Source organism: Garra rufa, chromosome 8 (genome assembly GCF_049309525.1).
Source record: "Garra rufa chromosome 8, GarRuf1.0, whole genome shotgun sequence".
Classification (NCBI taxonomy): Eukaryota; Metazoa; Chordata; class Actinopteri; order Cypriniformes; family Cyprinidae; genus Garra; species Garra rufa.
This window is the reverse complement of record NC_133368.1, coordinates 22,306,614-22,325,027: the sequence shown is the minus strand read 5'-3', so window position 1 is coordinate 22,325,027 and position 18,414 is coordinate 22,306,614. Positions and strand designations below refer to the sequence as shown.

Sequence of the window (18,414 nt, the reverse complement as noted above, 5' to 3'; positions counted from 1 at the left end):
ATGCATGTTTTTTGGTGGGTTCCCTTGGTAAAATTTACATTCCAGGGGCTAAGTAATATCATGTTATTCAGGTCACATCAACCCACAGGTTGTATCTCATGTACAGTGTTAAATTAGCCTAATTCTGCAGGGAAAACACAGACTTGGAAACACTGCCACCGACTCCCATAAAGTACTGAGAATGATGTAATCGAGTTAATCTCTTGACGCTGTCAAACTACTAAAGCCATTGATTCATTCAATTTTCAAATGCTTTTTTTTTTTTACTTCAAATCAAAGTTTGTAATGTTGTGTTTTACCTCATAGCTGTTTGTTTTAGTTAATTGCTTATAACTCTCACAGAGATATTTTTAAAATTCTTTTGAGAGAAATGAGTGGGGCAAAATACTTCAGAAATCAAGGCCACTAAAAAGTAGATGGGGGAATGTTGCACTCTCTTCCTCTGAGCTATTTGGTATTTAACCCAAACGTGTCTCTTGGTTAAAATGATCAGTCATGATGTATTCTGCTTTATTCACTAAAACAGCAAGGAATGAATATACCTTGAATAGAATTGCATACTTATGTGGTATTAAAAAACATTTTAGGTGGATGACCCTCTTAAGCGCACAAATGGAGAGACAGACAGCCTTAGGAAGACAGCAGTTTCCAACCGCTATGCTCAATATATGAGAGATGAAGATATATCCCAGGAAAGTCCTGTGCAAAGCACTGATGAGGATGAGGAAGAGGAGAAAGCCCCATCTCCTGTCCCACTGGTCAGAAGGGTGTCCCCCCTGGCCAAATCTCCGTCCCCGCTCATCCCTCCTAATGAGGTACAGTAAGACTCTCCTGAACTCACAAATATCAACTACACACTTTAATTCTAACTACATTCAGTTTTCTAAAGCAAAAGTAAATTCCATACACAGATATTTTGTTAGTATTTAGATTTTTTTTGCACCCTCTGATTCCAGATTTTCAAATAGTTGTATCTCAGCCAAATATTGTCCTATCTTAACAAACCATACATCAATGGAAAGCTTATTTATTCAAAGCTTATTACTCAATTTCAGAAAATCAACCCTTATGACTGGTTTTGTGGTCCAGGGTCAAATTTAACATAGAAATCAGTGTATTTTCTGTGTAGAACTGACCTGTCTGTGTCTTTTAGGTGGACTACAGTCAGATGCGGATCAGCCTGAACCAGAAACCCAACAGCAGCCAGGACTTTGGCTTCCAGAGCGACTGGGACTCCACAGGCGTCCGTGTCAAATCGGTGGTGCCAGGTAAAAGAACCGTAAAAATCCTCAGAAAAAGGTGTCAAAAGTGATCTCATGTGCTGCAGAGTAAATTAATGAAGCATGAAGTACAGGCTCTACCTGCAGCTTCAGAGAGCATCTGCTGCTGATAAAACGCAAATGTGCTGCTACAGTATATAGGGCAGATTTTTTCTAGGTTGATTCTGATGAGCCTGTAGTTGACCTTTGAGAATTTTTAAGTTTTGTTTTGTGTACAACGTTTGATTAATATGCTTTATTTATTTATTTATTTTTGCCTGTATGTTTGATTATGTATGTCGGATGTTTGTGAGAAGGCAGCCCAGCGGAGCTCGGTCAAGTAATGGTTGGAGATGAGATCCTTACAGTTAACGGCCACAGGGTGGCAGACATGAGCTACATGGAGTGGAAGAACAGTATGGAGGAAGCCTTGCAGCAGGGTAGTCTGCTTATGGACATCCGCAGACATGGCAAGAATAGTAAGTCTACGCCATCTCATTGAGTTCAGCATTCTCAGACTTGAGTAATGACCACAAGAGGCCTTGGAAAAATTTAACCAAAAGCAGCAGGAATAACATTACCAGACACTTTGCTACATATAGCAGACTAAGTTCCTGTGTTCTTGGTTGACCCTGTAGTTAAAGGGATAGTTCACCCAAAAATTATAATTCTGTCATTAATTACTCACCCTCATGTTGTTTCCAACCCGTAAGACCTTTGTTCACCTTTAGAACATAAATTAAGATATTTTGAATGAAATAGACAGCACAGACAGCAATGCAACTACTAATACAACTATTCTCCAAATCCCAGAAAGGTAGTAAGGACATCATATAAATAGTCCATCTGTGGTTCAACCGTAATTTTATGAAGCTATGATAATACTTTTTGTGCGCAAAGAAAACTAAAATAACTTTATTCGAAATTTTTTGTTTTTTCTTTACACAAAAAGTATTCTCGTAGCTTCACAAAATGAAGGTTGCACCACAGATGTCACATGGACTATTTTAACGATGTTCTTACTACCTTTCTGGGCCTTGAGGTCTTCCAGGTTTGGAACAACATGAGGGCGAGTAATTAATGGCAGAATTTTCAGTTTTGAACTATCCCTTTAAAGTCTGAATATACAATAGTAGTAATATGCACATAAAGTAGTGTATATCATCTTATGTTTGTCAATTGTGTGTTTGGCTTTCTGGTTGCTGGTTTTCCTTTTCACTTTTTTTACCTTTTAAAGGAGAAGTTCACTCAAAACATGAAATACTGTCATTATTTATTCATATTTTAGTTTTTTCTGTGAAACAGAAAAATGCTTAAAAACATTTACACCATACAAGTCCATATGACTTGTGTGCACTAAATTCCAACTTTTTGTTTTGTTTTATTTATTAGATTTAATTTGATTTGATTTTTGGCACACATCTTTTAGTTCTGTGTTCCAGTGAAAGAAATAACACCTTTTACCAGTAATAGTAACAGTAATCGTTTTTGGGTGATTTATTCCTTTGATGTCTACTTTTTCTTGGCCTGGTGTCTACAGTAGATGCTTTTATTTCCTCCTAAACAGTGTGCATTATTTCTCATTATCTTAGTTTCTAAAGTTTGTGGTTTTTATAATGTCAGTAGTCCATCAGGCTTATGGTTTGTGACCAGATCAGAGGGCATCTGTAAGCTAGCTGGTAAACCTGTTGTGTGTGGAGCTCATTCTGACTGCATGGCAGGGAAAGGTGGTCTGTCTTTCATCCCCACTATTTAGAAGTATTTTGTCTGTAGTTGTACATCTGTTTTCGTAGTTTGCTAATTGGTTTTGTCGACATGCCACAATCAGACTGGGGCAGAGACCTACCTTCCCTTCCATTTAAAAGCCATAAGACCATCAATCTGACCAGTCTGGATCCTCTAGGTCCCTCTGAGCCATACCACAGCACCAACCTGGATTTCACATCCCGACAAACCAAGGATACGGTCGTGAAAACTGTGAACGTCAGCTCACAGCCCGCCAATGTGAGCAAAGTATTATTAATCACTTATATATTACTTTGGTATTTCGATGTATTTTACTAAACAAATGACCTTTTTTTTTTTTTCTCAGAATTATGGTTTGAATGGGATAAATGGTGGTTTCCATGAGGATTCAGAGAGTATGAATAGTAAAGGTAAATTATGTTTTTCGGCTACTTGCTTGAAAACATTCTGTGAAGCTTTTTTGTAGATTGTTTTTATGCTTGTTTTATTAAATGCTTGGTGTGTGGAAAATTTGTGGGGAAATGAGTCTTGTTTAATAGCTTGAGACGAATGCTTGTTTTTGATTAACTTAAAACTGTGTGATAGCCAAAAGTAAAAAAAAAAAAGTGCAATACATGTTTATATAACTAAAAATGTTCTACCTCCATTTCTACAAGAAAGCAGTGTGAATTAAGAATTAATTGCTAAATCTAGTTTTCCAAGGCGCCTGGAACGTTCTTCCTTTGTACAAATTCAACTTCTTCTAACATTTTTATCTCCCATGTAGAATCTGAATCCATTACTTTGAAAAACTTAAAAAGGAGATCAGAGTTTTTTGAACAAGGTAACAGAACAGCATCAGTTCAGTGCTGGTGCGTTCAGGCTTTGTGTTTCGGGGGCTGTGGGTAAACTGCTAAGTCTTCATCCTTCCATCCTCCTCCTCCTCCTCCCTCTAGCAGAAGCCCCTCATAACCTCTGTGCTCTTCCCTCTGCAGGGCTCAGAGTCAGTTCTCTGGTCTACCTCTGTGGTAAAGGGGGGTTGAGTTTGCAGTGTCCACTTCCATCTCAAGCACTGACATGCTGTCTATAAGTCTGAGTACTTTTAAAAGTAGAGGAAAATTGACAGAATAGTTCACCTTCATTTACTCACCCTCATGTTCTTCCAAAGCTACTATGTCAGAAGGAGAACATTTGAAGGCTGATTTTCAATGCTCTTTTCAGTGTGATTACAGTTATTGTGAGCTGAAGCTATCAGGCTTCAGAGTGGACATAAAAAGCACAGTAAAAATGGTCCATACAAATAAATTCCAAGTTCAGTTTTCTGTGAACAGCAGACTAAAAAAAACAAAAATTGAATGAAAATATTGCCTTGGCAACTACTGAAATAAGTTTTGGTACTAAATGACTAAACCTAAAATAAAAAATAAATGAAAATAAATAAATAACTAATAAAAATGCCAGTAGCAGTAGCAAAATTACTAAAACATAAAACTAAATTAAAACAAACTGAAAGTACAACATAAAACCTAATTCTAAATATTAATGAATACTTTAACAGTATATAAAAACTGTTGAAGTCAAATGTTTACATACACCGTGCAGAATCTGCAAAATGTTAATTATTTACCAAAATAAGAGGGATCATACAAAATGCATGTTGTTTTTTTATTGAGTACTGGCCTGAATAAGATATTTCACAAAAAAGACATTTACATTTAGTCCACAAGAGAAAATAGTTGAAAAAATAATGACCCTGTTCAGAAGTTTACATACACTTGATTCTTAATACTGTGTTGTTACCTGAATAATCCACAGCTCTGTTTTGTTTTCGTTTAGTGATAGTTGTTTATGAGTCCCTTGTTTGTCCTGAACAGTTAAACTGCCTGCTGTTCTTCAGAAAAAAATTTCTTCAGGTCCCACAAATTCTTTGTTTTTTCAGCATTTGTTTGTGTTTGAATACCAGGAAAGACATGCTTTTGAGATCCATCTTTTCACACTATGCAACTATTACAGAAGGTTCAGATGTTCACTGATGCTTCATAAGGAAATACAGTGCATTAAGATTGCATTAAGGATCAGGGTAAATGCAATTTATTTTGTCTTCTGGAAATCATGTAAGTATCTTCTGTAGCTTTGGCAGTACTAAATGAAAAAAAAAGATATTTAGGCAAAATAAGAAAAATGTACACATCTTCATTCTGTTCAAAAGTATACACCCCCCTTAATGCATTGAGTGCAAACTTTTGGACAGAGTCATTTTTATAAAATTCAACTATTATTTTCTCTTGTGGACTATATGTAAACGTCTTTCATGTGAAATATCTTATGCAGGTCAGTACTAAATAAAAAATAACATGGGTTTTGTATGATCCCTCTTATTTTTGTAAAATAATTAACATTTTGTAGATTCTGCAAGGTGTATGTAAACTTTTGACTTCGACTGTAATGCTAAAATAATACTGGATCTTTTTTAAATTGTTTTGCTTATATCACCTCAAATCATGATAACTTATTGAAAAATTGCTGACCTTAAGTTGCTTTTTCACTGTCAGTGCGAACAAACCTTAAATGTTTTCTCCCCCGTTTTCTCTTATGCAGTCATGTTTTTAAAGACCACTTAAAGACAGCATGTCAGGAACCATACCAACATACAAAGCACTCTAATTAATATAATATCAGAGAATTTTTCCCATAGGCATAAATGAAAGAATTCAGGATGAGACAATATGAATATGTGGCTGTGCCACATTCTCACACTCAAGTCAGTCTTGCTGTATATCCCTGATTATAGAAGCAGCTCAGAGAAAGAAAGAGTAATCAGTGTTGCGTGTGTTGGTATTGTGTTGTGAATGTGAATAGTGCATGCTGTGCTGCATATGGATGTGGGGTTTGGTTTTACTAACAACCAGTGCTTCTGCATGTGACATTGCATTTGAAGACTGGCCAAAGGTGTTTATGCATTATTCATTTGGTTCATTTATTGAAGACTTTGCATGTGTTTGTTTATTCAAGCCATTGCATGTGGGTTCTAATTTAACATTTATTTATGGAACTGTTGGATTATGGGTTTCTTATTTTAACAGATTTTATGAGATATTTGGAATGGAATGCTGTTCATCTCTTCCCTTCATACTATCCAAAATATAGACTACAATGTATGTATCTATTGAGAAGAATCTAATTGTAGCTGTTTTTTACAGGTGGATCTGATACAGCAATATCAAATGTAAGTTGTGTTTTAAATGTTTGTTAGCTTGCATATGATGTTTTGTGGCTTGTGATCATGCACATTTTTCGAAAAGATTTGTGTGATGTTTTATTTGGCCAATGGTTGGCTCCAATAATTAAAAGTGTTCTATGTCTGCAGCTGCCCGTTCCCTCCATCACTACATCCAATACACGCTGGTCCTGGGACCCAGAAGAAGAGCGCAGACGAAATGAGAAATGGCAGAAAGAGCAGGAGCGTTTGCTGCAGGTGAATATTACAGCATCTGTGCTCATGAATTTGGCTTTATACGCTACTGAACTAAATGTAATTGTTATGAAATAAACATGTATAGGGTTTAAGTGAATTGTGGTGAGTATTTCGAGTAGATTGTAGAAACAAATTCAACTAGTATACATTTTATTCTACTAATTTTAGCATACAAACAGATTAATTCTTGTGTTTTCTGAATACAGAACTAGACATGCACAATATAGACATTTTAATTTAGCAAAACACAGTGTTATTCTCTGTTTGTGTGTGTGTTTATTACATATCCAGCACATTTGTATTTTGATTGCTGAAGATTGCTTGCAAAATAATTCATTGTTTTGTTAATGAATGACAAAAGCACAGTGCAATTATGCATTTTGCAATTCTGAAGCATTGTTTAGCTAAAATCAATAGTCTTTTCTTTTTGTTTTCATCTTCTCTCCCTTTTGTTTTACCCTTGCTCTGCTTGCTGCAGGAAAAGTACAAGAAGGACCAGGAAAAACTTGATGAGGAATGGAAAAAGGCACAGCAAGAGGTTCAGAAAGAGAGCTTCAAAAAACATGAGGAGGTATATGTAATATTTATTTCTTTATTATAATATAACCATTGTTGTATGCAGATCAGTTTTTTACGGACACCTCAACAATAATTAGATCACTTGTATATTCTATTTTTCATTTTATATATTATATGTTTATTTGTATTTATTCATATTTTTTTTAATTCTACCTTTGTATTTAATGTTACTTGTATGCACCATGGGTCTGAGAGTAACGCAATTTCAATTCTCTGTATGTCCTGTACATGTGGCAAAATTGACATTAAAGTTGACTTTGACTTTGATCACATCCACGAGACAATTAATATTGTAACATAAAATAAAAAATAAGGAAATTAACAATTCAAAAATTCATATAAGAATAATAATTTTTTTGATAATTTTGCAGCAAATTTTTATTTTATCTTGTGGGTTATACAGTATGTACACTGCTGTTTAAAAGTTTGCGATCAGTAAGATTTTTAATGTTTTTTAAAGAAGTTTCTCATGCTCATCAAGGCTCCATTTATTTGATCAAAAATACAGAAAAAAAATGTAATATTTTGAAATATTATTTCAATGTAAAATGACAGTTTTCTATGTGAATATATTTTGTAAATATATTTATATGTGAATATAAATGTACTTTATTCCTGTAATGCAAAGCTTAACTTTCAGCATCATTACTCCAATCTTCAGTGTCCCATGATTCTTCAGAAATCATTCTGATATGCTGATATATTATCAATGTTGAAAACAGTTGAGCTGCTTAATATTCCCACTTTCACCAAGGATGTGTTAAATTGATAAAAAGTGAAAGCAAAGATTTATATTTTCAATAAATGCTGTCCTTTTAAATTTTTTATTCATTAATCCTGAAAATAGGGGTAAGCAGCACAACTGTTTCCAACATTGATAATGAATTTCTGAAGGATCATGTGACACTAAAGACTGGCGTAATGGCTGATGAAAATTCAGCTTTGAATCACATGAATAAATTATATTTTAAAACTCATTCAAATAGAAAACCATTATTTTAAACTGTAACAATATTGCAGTTTTTCCTGTATTTTTGACTAAGTAAATGCAGCCTTGATGAGAATAAGAGAATTCTTTTAAAACATTAAAAACCTTACTGATCAAACTTTTGAACAGCAGTTTGTCTGTTATTTCACCTTTACCTTCACCAGGGCCTGCAGACAATTTATTATTTATTTATTTTTTAAGATGGTACACATCAAGCACATACGGCTGGGGGTATATAAACGTATCACACTGTCACTATCAAACACTAAAAAATCCTTTGATTGCCGTTAAACAGCAGCTGCGTTTAGAGGAAGAAAGGCGAAGAAGAGAGGAACAAGAGCGCCTTGAGGAAGAGAAGAGAACAAGAGAACAAGAAGAGCGGAAAAAAAGAGAAGAGGAGAGGCTGCGTTTAGAGGAAGAGAGGAGAAAGCGAGAGGAACAAGTGCGCCTTGAGGAAGAAAAGAAGAAGAGGGAAGAAGAAGAGTGGAAAAAAAGAGAACAGGAGAGGCTCCGTTTAGAGGAAGAGAGGAGGAAGAGGGAGGAACAAGAGCGCCTTGAGGAACAGAGGAGGAAGAGAGAAGAGGAAGAGCGCCTGCTTCAGGAAAAAGAGAGGAATCGGCGAGAAGAGGAGAGGAGGCGACTGGAAGAGCAGAGAAGGTTTCAGGATCAAGAGTGAGTTTTGTAATTTCAATAGTCGTTACCTGGTTTGGGTTACTATAATTCATGTCTCGTCTCTCATTATCTGTCATACTGATATGAATGCATAATTTTCTCAGGCATGCATTTCAGTTTTGATTACTTTGAAAACAATAACAAGGATGGCACTGAATATCATGCTTGACAAATACTGCTTTAAATACCACAGTAACCTGACTAAACTAACATTGTCTGTGTTAGGGCTGGGCAGCATGACACTATAAATTTGCAATACCTATGCGTCGGCATGTATGTCAGTGAGCAGGACTGCTTTGCAGTAATAAAATACACTGTAATTTCATTTTACAAGATCAAAACTTTAAATTACAGATAATTGAATCACCCCATTGTCATTCTTTATGTCTTTTGGTCTTCAGTTCTTGAGGAAAACATTTCAGGAATGTTCCCTATATAGTGGACATCTATGGTGCCCACGAGTTTGAACTTCCAAAAATGCTAATTCCCTAACTGCCTTGAACCAGAATACACCGAGTACGCATGCACATCACAGAGCTAGACAAGATGGGCATTTAAGGTTAAAAAGTACATAAATTGTCTTTTTTTTTTTTTTTTTTTTTATAAAATAACCAATCGTTTCATTTAGAGCCCTTTGAAGCTGCATTTAAACTGCATTTTGGAAGTTCAAAATTGCGGGCACCATAGAAGTCCACTATATGGAGAATGTTCCTGAAATGTTTTCCTCAAGAAACAATTTATATACGACTGAAGAAAGAAAGACATGAACATCTTGGATGATAAGGGAGTGAGTAAATTAATCTCCTTTAAATTATGACTGAAATTGAGTTAAAAAATCTTGAGTTAAAAAGTATAAATGACTGACAGTATATAGCTGGTTATGTTCATTTTATAATTATATTAATTAGTTTTACTCTCTAGTCTTTGTTATTGCACTGATGACAGGCCTATCACCCATTTGTTATGAAAAAAATATATAATTTTAAATAGAAATAAGATAAAATACCTTTAAGTTGAGTTACCAAAAAGGTTATTTAATAGTAATAATTATTAAAATCTAATAAATCTAATAACATTACTTAGCAGCAACATGTATATTCAAAATAGCAGAGGGCCTAAAACAGATCCTTGTGGCACTCTGTACTTTACTGGCATTAATTGAGGTGATTCCCTATTAAAATAAACATATTAAAGTTATAACGGTCAGATAAGTAGGATCTAAACTATCTTAAAGCCTGCTCTTGAATACCTGTATAGTCGTAAAGTTTTCGATCTATGAGTATGTCATGATCTATAGTATCAAGCGCGGCACTAAAACTAGCTAAATTTCTAATATGATTATTTGGTGCTTAAGAAACATTTTATTTTCTAATCAATGTTAAACAATATTTTTAAAAAATTCAGGATTCTCTGATGCATAGGAAGTTCAAAAGAACAGCTTTTAAAAAAATTGTAATCTAGTTTAGATTTAGTTTAGTAATATATTAGTGTATTAACTGTTATTGTAAAACAATTTTTCATCATTTTGCAGCAACAATAACTTCATGATGATACATGCCACTTCTGTGATACAAAAGATTTTGCTCATACTTCCCAGCCCTAGTCTTCTATTTTACTCATGCATTATTAACCACACTAATTTGTCTTCTATTAATGTTGTTCAATCATGACTGTGTGAACATCTGCTTGTCTGTGCTGATTCTGCTGTTTGGCCACAGTAAGGTGGACTCCTTTGGCTATACCAATGTTTACCCTCAATTATCCTACTCACACAGGTAATAGGACTAAGCTATTTGCACTCACACTTGTATTTAATAAAGTCATAGATGAATGCAATGCTTTCAGGCTATTCATCCATATAGGATTTTTACATTGATAAGATCTTTCATCTGTGTTTTTTCAAACTGAGCAATCTTATTTCATCCAATTTGGTTTGCAGATCAATTTCCAAATCTACTCCAGAACTTGATGAGGTTGCAAAACCAGATATTAAAGGTGAGTGCAGCTTTTATCCTTTGCTCCTAATCCTTTGTGTGTCTATTGTTTGTTTGATGAATACGAAGCCGCTGACACAGCACTATGTAAAAGATTGTGTCAAGAGCGTGTGTCAGTGTGCCACACATTGTAACAGCTGGAGTTAGGTCGGTGCTGTAGAGTCTGCGGCTCTCTACAGGTGTGTACGGCAGACACAGGGGTTTGGCAGGATGGCTGCTAGAAGAGGAACTGAGGCGAAAGAAAAACCCTCAGATCCAGAAAAAGCAGGCAGCGAGTGAGCTAGAGCTTGAAAGGAGGAGCATCCTCAATGCCATGAAATACAGAGAACCAGAGAGAGGTGGGCGCGGCTCGACCCACGCCAATCAATCAGCCTAACCAATCAATCAGCTCTGCCTGATTTATGCAAATTCGACAGATGCAAAGTCAGCAAAATCAACTGTAATCGAGATTGTGTCCACGTGATCAGTGCGCATTTGATTTTAAAACTGTAATATAAAAACAGTGGGGTCCAAAAGTCTGAGGCCACTAGTGAAAATGCCTCTTTTCTTTTTTTTTTTTTTTTTTTCTGGTAATAATTTTGTTCTTATAATTTGGTGTCAGTAAGATTTTTTTTAAAGTGATTAATTCTTTTATTCAGCAAGAATGGATAAAACTGATCAAAAGTGCCAGGAAAGACTTTTTCCTTGTTGCAGAAATATTCTGTTTCAAAGAAATGCTGTTTTGAACTTTCTATTCATCAAAAAAATCCTGAAAAAAGTATCACAGTTTCCACAAAAATATTAAGCAGCACAAATTGTTTTTAACATAGAAAAATATATATGTGACCCTGGACCACAAAACCAGTCCTAGGTAGCATGGGTATATTTAATAGCAATAGCCAAAAATAAACTTTATGGGTCAAAATTATCGAGATTTCTTTTATTCCAAAACCTCATTAGGATATTAAGTAAAGATCATGTTCCATTAAGATATTTTGTAAATTTCCTATTGTAAATATATCAAACCTTAATTTTTGATTAGTAATATGCATTGATAAATATTTCATTTGGACAACTTTAAAGGCGATTTTCTCAGTATTTTGATCTTTTTGCACCCTCAGATTCCAGATCAATGGAAAGCTTATTTATTTAGCTTTCAGATAATGTATAAATAATTTAAGAAAAAAATCTACACTTATGATTGGTTTTGTGGTCCAGGGTGTCACACACACACTCTCACATACATATTTATATATGTATATATTACATATTTTCATGCTCAAGAATGTTGACACCGTTTGACACAGTTTGTTTATTTCTAGGTTTACATTATATTTTGAATCGCAGGTACACTCTTAAAAATAAAGGTGCTTTAAAAGGGTCTTTACAGCGATTCCATAGAAGAACCATTTTTGGTTTCACAAAGAACCATTCAGTCCCTTTTCTTTAAAGAACCATCTCTTTCTTACCTTTTTATAATCAAAAAAACCTTCTTTCGCCACAAAGAAATTATCTGTGCATGTGAAACAGAAAGGTTCTTCAGATGTTAAAGGTTCTTTATGGAACCTTTATTTTTCAGAGTGTATCCAATGTGGTCTCAAACATTCAGGCCCCACTATATATAATCGAATGAAGATGATCTGAAATGAATTGCTCTTGATGCTCTACCAAGTCTATTAACTACTTGTCATTTTGTTATTAATTTGTAATTTTTGTCTGTTGTTGGTTTGAGCAGCGAGCGGTGGTCTGGGTGAGTACAGTAGAGACTATAAGAAAGAGCCTCTGTCTCAGGCTGAGCTGGAGAGGCAGCAGATCCTTCAAGAAATGAGAAAGAAGACTCCCTTGAACACAGACAAGAGCTGGATTCGCCAGCAGAGCTCTGCCAGTGTCACCGCCAAAGAACCGACTGATCTGCCCATCAGGAGGTCAGTATTGACCAACATTATTCTTACTTTGTGACAAAGTTATAAAATCTTCAAACATAAACACTAACAAACTCACTTTGCTTGCAGAGGCGAGTCTCTTGACAACCTTGATATGCCTCATTCCTCTTGGAGATCATCTTGGAGTACATCTAACAGCACCTCGTCCATACCAGACTACAGTCGGCCTCATTCGTCCCTCTCTGGCTCCTCCTCATTGTATCAGAGTGGACGTCCAGGGTCTGCAATCATGCAGTCATCTCAGTCCATGAGCTCCCTCAGGCCGTCCTGGTCCCCATCTGCAACTACACCAGAACCAGAGTCTCACGCTCCACCACGGAATAGGTATTTCTCACTAAAAGGCAATTGTCATTGTTCTATAAGCACTCAAAAACAGTGGTTCTCAACTGGTTGGTCAGTAATAGTAGAATAGTAAAATGAAGTTAATTCTGGATTGCACACCTCAGGCCTTATCACCTTCCATATTTTTTGTTGTCAACGTCAAAGGCCATGTGCTAGATTTTTTAAAGACAAATTAAATGTAAATGAAGAAACCCGACAGTGCATTAATAAAAAATCACTTATATTGACAAAACAAAAATCTATGACAAATCTTAAGGCCAGATTTACTAACAGTTGTGTCAGCGCAAACCGTCTTTTGCCGTTAAAATAGTACTGTCAGGATTTACTAAAAATACACAGTGAAGAATTAGCACTGAAAAGGGAAGAATTTGCGTCTGACCTTGTTAAATTTGCCATTTTTGGGAGTTTCCCTTTTAGACGAAAAATTTATAGGAGGAGAGTATTAAAATGAATCACCCAACGTGATTTACTAACATTTGCGTTCGTCAAATTACTAGTATTTGCGCCATTATTAATGGCCAAAAAAAGCATGTCTTAAAGCAGGTGAAAATTTGCCTGGTTCTTAAATGATCTAGCTGTGACTGTGTTCTTTAATGTGTGCAACAACAAAAAAAATCCTACCTTGACAATCATGTTTCATCTGTCATAAAAAAAAATTGAAGTGGGTTAAATTTTTTAGCATTTTTCGCATTCGCAGGAAGCATTTTAAAAGATGTTTTGACAATTCAGAGCAATCTGAATCTGATTTAGATTATGTACCCATCACTAAGGATAGGTAGATGTTTTCACTAAAAAATTGTCAAAATTATTAACTATTGTCAATGAACAGTGGACTTTCTATGCGTGTATAATTTTACAGAATTTTTACTATTGTGACCGCACCTTAATTCATTGTTGTTGACATTTTGTATTCTAAACAGTTTTGATACTGTCTTAGGCTCATGAAACCAAACCATTTGAGAACCACTGATCTAAACCGTACCATCTATCCATTCCAATGTGTCTCCCATATTCTTGTTGTCTTCAATATGTGTTTGCACCCCACATGAGCCCTGGGCTGTGCAAGTGTATGTTGCTGGGCTTCAGATGATGTTTTCTGTAATCTAGGTCAGTGAGTGGCAGGAAAATATGTTCGTTGTGTAATACACCACTGGGCAAAGGAGCAGCCATGATCATCGAGTCCCTGGGGCTCTGTTATCATTTGAGTTGTTTCAAGGTGAGCGTTCAGCTACTCGGAGGTCAGGTACAGCCTGGCTTCATTCAGTGACTAACCTGACTAATGTGCTCTGCTCTGCTTTTCTGATTATTCTAATCAGTTGTTCTTTGCTCGTATAAACTCAATCAAAATGTCAACCCAGAGAATCAAAATGCCAGTTCTAGCTGCTTCATGGATAACAGCACTGACAGCACTACCTTGTGACTTATCTTTCTTTCCTAAAAGACTGTCATTTGTTTCTCTCAAATGAGTTTCTCTCTTTTTCCCAGATGAACGTACATGCAATACGTATTATGTGACGTTGATTTTGAATGTCACAGCAGTTCTGACTTCAAATGTCCATTGAGTGGCGCTATAACTCTAATGCTCCGTGACGTTTTAAATAATAACATACCATCTGCACTACACCTAAACCTACTAGATAGTATGAACAAAAGCGAATGTGACGTAAAACGCAATAGCAACCATGCCGTTTTAGCTTTCTTTTCGTGGAATTCGTACCGAAATTGGTACGAAAACGATTACAACTGCTCACTGTTTGCCCACAGGTCTGTTTTTGTCATGAGATCAGGTAGCTTATCATGTATACGCTGGTTTAGCACTGTGCCAGTTTTAGCGTAAACTAGCGTAAGTTATAGGCAAATTAGAATAGAATGATAGATTGCACCTTATTCAATGAGATCAAAGTACTATTTGCCTTCAGAGTTGTATTCAAAAGATGTTTTTGTAGATGGATTTTGAGATCCATCTTTTCACACTGAGAACAAAAGAACTCATATATAACTATTACAGAAGGTTCAAATGCTCACTGATGCATTTAAGTTATTTAACTTATTTTATCTTCTGGGATACATGTAAATTTGTTCTGTAGCCTCTAAAGGGCAGTACTAATTAAAAATATATATTTCGGCAAAATAAGAAAAATGTACACATCTCCATTCTGTTCAAGTTTTTTTGTACATACAAGTGTAATTTATCAAATGATGATCAAGTAGCGGAGAATAGTGTTCAAATGAGACATATATTTAAAAATGTTCTATGATCAAGCACACTTTTTGCATTTTAATGTGCAATTTCGGTGTCTGGATCCTAGTTAAGTACTCCAAATTGAAGTAATCTGCTGTATCTTCCATACAGTTGAGGTCAAAAGTTTACATCTCCCTTTCAGAATCTGCAAAATGTGAATTATTTTACCAATGTAAGAGGGATCATACAAAATGCATGTTATTGTTTATTTAGTACTGACCTGAATAAGAAATTTCACATAAAATATGTATATAGTCCTCAGAAGAAAATTTATAAAAATTACCCCGTTCAAAAGTTTACATCCCCTTGATTCTTAATACTGTGTTCTTACTTGAATGATTTACGGCTGTGTTTTTTATTTAGTGATAGTTGAGTCCCTTGTTTGTCTTGAACAGCTAACTTCCTGCTGTTCTTCAGAAAAATCCTTCAGGTCCCACAAATTCTTTGGCTTTCTAGCATTTTTGTGTATTTGAACCCTTTCCAACAATGACTGTATGATTTTGAGATCCAACTTTTCACACTGAGGACAACTATTACAGAAGGTTCAAACGCTCACTAATGCTTTAGAAGCAAACACAATGCAATAAGTTTTTTTAATTTGAAGATCAGGGTAAATTTAACTCATTTTGTCTTCTGGGAAACAAGTTTCTTCTGTAGCCTCTAAAGGGCAGTACTAAATGAAAATATATTATTTTTAGGCAAAATAAGAAAAGTGTACACATCTCCCTTCAGTTCAAAAGTTTTTAACCCCCGGCTCCTAATGCGTAATTTTTCTTTCTGGAGCATCAGTGAGCGTTCGTCTCAGTGTGAAAAGAGGGATCTCAAAATAATACAGTCATTGGTGAAAAGGGTTCAAATACACAAAAATGCTGAAAAACCAAAGAATTTGTGGGACCTGAAGGATTTTCTGAAGAGCAGCGGGCAGTTTAACTGTTCCGGACAAACAAGGGACTCATGACTCATGAGGGACTATCTCCAAACAAAAAAAAACACAGCTGTGGATCACTCAGGTAACAGCACAGTATTAAGAATCAAGGGGGTGTAAACTTTTGAACTGGGTCATTTTTTATAAATTTCTCTTGTGGACTATATGTAAACATCTTTTATGTGAAATACCTTATTCATCCCTATTAATTGGGAAAATAATTAACATTTTGCAGATTCTGAAAGAGGGATGTAAACTTTTGGCCTCAACTGTAAATTGCACTCAAAACTGGGAACTTGCACCGTGCATAATGCATTTAGCACATTTCTATAATGAATTGCGTGCTTAAACAGCCCAGACAAGTGTTTGTAAATAAATGACACTGTCAGTGGGTGTAATTCCATTCTTACTGAATTTTCTCCTGAATTTATTCCAATGCCTTTACTATCTGAGCAGCTGTATGTGACTCACCTAGAGCTTATTCATTCCTCGCACATACCTCATTCTCCAAATGCCAATCATTTGTATTTCTGCTCATCCTCTCATTCATATTGCATTGTCCTCCTGCTAATCTTGTTGTCGGGTTATTTCTGGTCTTTTGGCTGGTGTTATTACTTCAGTTTCATATCCTTTTATGCTGCTGCCATTAACCTCAAGCTAGGATTCTCTCTCTCACTCTTACATGGAGGTGAGTGAACGATACGGCATTACATGGGAGATTCCGTCTTTCTAACAATGTGTTCTTTCATCTTGTGTTTGTAGTGCTATAACTGCAGGTCTGATTTGGGAGGCTCAGAAGCAGGAGCAGAAGTCAGAATACGAAACCAACAGCTCTATTGTAACTCCTGCTATGTGCGACTCAAAAGTAGGCCACACATCTCTGCAGTATATGTGGTTCAGTTACAAAGTTCACCAAGAGATTTCTGATGTCATTTATGATGATTTTTCGCTCTTTTCAGCTGGGCAGCCCACATCCATGTGATCTTGCAGGTCTGCAGCAGATTGAGGAGGAAGCAATCACAGACAAGGAACTGTGAACGCAAAGAGTGTGTTGGAGATGTGATGAACAGCCAGCCTTGATTATTCAATGAGCTTCTATTCTTCTTTTTCTACTTATGAGAGGGGGAGATTCCTAAGGCTATGTTTATTTGAAAGTATTAGTAATTGTACAAAAGGGATGTGCATGTATCTAAATATGAACTATACATTTGAAAAGATAATTCATACACTGTCTTTTTCATCATCACTGATTGAATCTTCTGATGACTTCTGGCTGGCTAACTGACATCTGTATGGTCCTGAAAGTGTTTATAGTGATTAATAGAAATATGCTATTTTATTGTTATTGCTTATTTAGGTTTCTCCTGCAGTCTTTTCTATGTAAGGGTTTGCTAACTCAAATATCCTGTTATTCCACTTCATCTGTGTGCCTTTTTTGTGTTCTGATGGGAAAAGATGATTAAGGAAAAATCTATTAAGAATTTATTTAAATGTGGCATGGTTAGTAAGCAGCACTCATGAGTTATATACTCTTCACATTTATTTTATGCATCTGAGCAATTTCTCTGCAGGGGGAAAAGATGAATCTAGAACAACAACAGCGTACTCAGTAATAATTGTAAATAAAATTTCCAAAGCATAATCTGTCCTGAGTGTGATTTACTTGACTAATTTCTCAATAATCATATTTTAATTTTCTATTTAAGACAAGACTGAATCCACAGTTACTGTCTCTAAGTGACATTGATTCGACTTTCATACCCTCATCACAGTCACAAGGGATTTTCATCCAATACCTTTTCCAATGGTTCATGTATTTTTATCATCCTATAGTACTACACTGTGTTTCCCATGACAATTTTCAGTGAGTGTGTATTTTTGTTGCAGTTGCCTAATGACATTACATCTGCACACTGCAAACATCTGTTGGGAATTCACTGCTAGTCCTGTAAAAGTGAATCTGATGTGTCAAGGCCTCAGGAGCATTACAATATATTATTGTTCAGATTATAAGTAGACAGAAAAAAGGAGCCTGCAATTCATGTAGCTACAACAGTTTTCTGGTTTTTATACTTCCAATGGAGAGCATCTGCTGATTCTCATATCAGTGTAGTACTCCCAGATAACTACAGTAGCAGGAAAATATAATAAAGCAAGTATATCAATAAATTCTTTCGATTCTATTGTTTCGATTCAAAAGCGTCATCACGCTGAACATTCGCAAACATGAAAAGACCTTAACATTGTACATCAAAAGCTTCAGACAACCTTAAATCCTAAGCTTCTCTCTG

General features: G+C 35.5%; 1 protein-coding gene across 8 annotated transcripts in view; it reads left to right on the top strand.

The window, feature by feature from the left end:
• The window catches only part of lmo7a (LIM domain 7a), a 65,811-nt gene extending 48,046 nt beyond the window's left edge, over positions 1–17,765 (top strand). For 3 of the 8 annotated variants that reach the window (XM_073846068.1, XM_073846075.1, XM_073846074.1), the window contains 18 exons: positions 588–815; positions 1,154–1,268; positions 1,577–1,738; positions 3,088–3,263; positions 3,352–3,415; positions 3,772–3,828; positions 6,185–6,210; positions 6,352–6,459; positions 6,938–7,030; positions 8,322–8,698; positions 10,417–10,473; positions 10,638–10,693; positions 10,872–11,030; positions 12,407–12,596; positions 12,684–12,938; positions 14,064–14,172; positions 16,886–16,988; positions 17,083–17,765. In XM_073846068.1, the coding sequence (XP_073702169.1) occupies positions 588–815; positions 1,154–1,268; positions 1,577–1,738; positions 3,088–3,263; positions 3,352–3,415; positions 3,772–3,828; positions 6,185–6,210; positions 6,352–6,459; positions 6,938–7,030; positions 8,322–8,698; positions 10,417–10,473; positions 10,638–10,693; positions 10,872–11,030; positions 12,407–12,596; positions 12,684–12,938; positions 14,064–14,172; positions 16,886–16,988; positions 17,083–17,105 (2,358 nt within the window). In that variant the 3' untranslated portion in view covers positions 17,106–17,765. The remainder of the gene's footprint in view (positions 1–587; positions 816–1,153; positions 1,269–1,576; positions 1,739–3,087; positions 3,264–3,351; positions 3,416–3,771; positions 3,829–6,184; positions 6,211–6,351; positions 6,460–6,937; positions 7,031–8,321; positions 8,699–10,416; positions 10,474–10,637; positions 10,694–10,871; positions 11,031–12,406; positions 12,597–12,683; positions 12,939–14,063; positions 14,173–16,885; positions 16,989–17,082) is intronic. The other 5 variants (XM_073846071.1, XM_073846070.1, XM_073846069.1 and 2 more) reach the window with 5 other exon arrangements.
• The last annotated feature ends 649 nt before the right edge of the window (positions 17,766–18,414 follow it).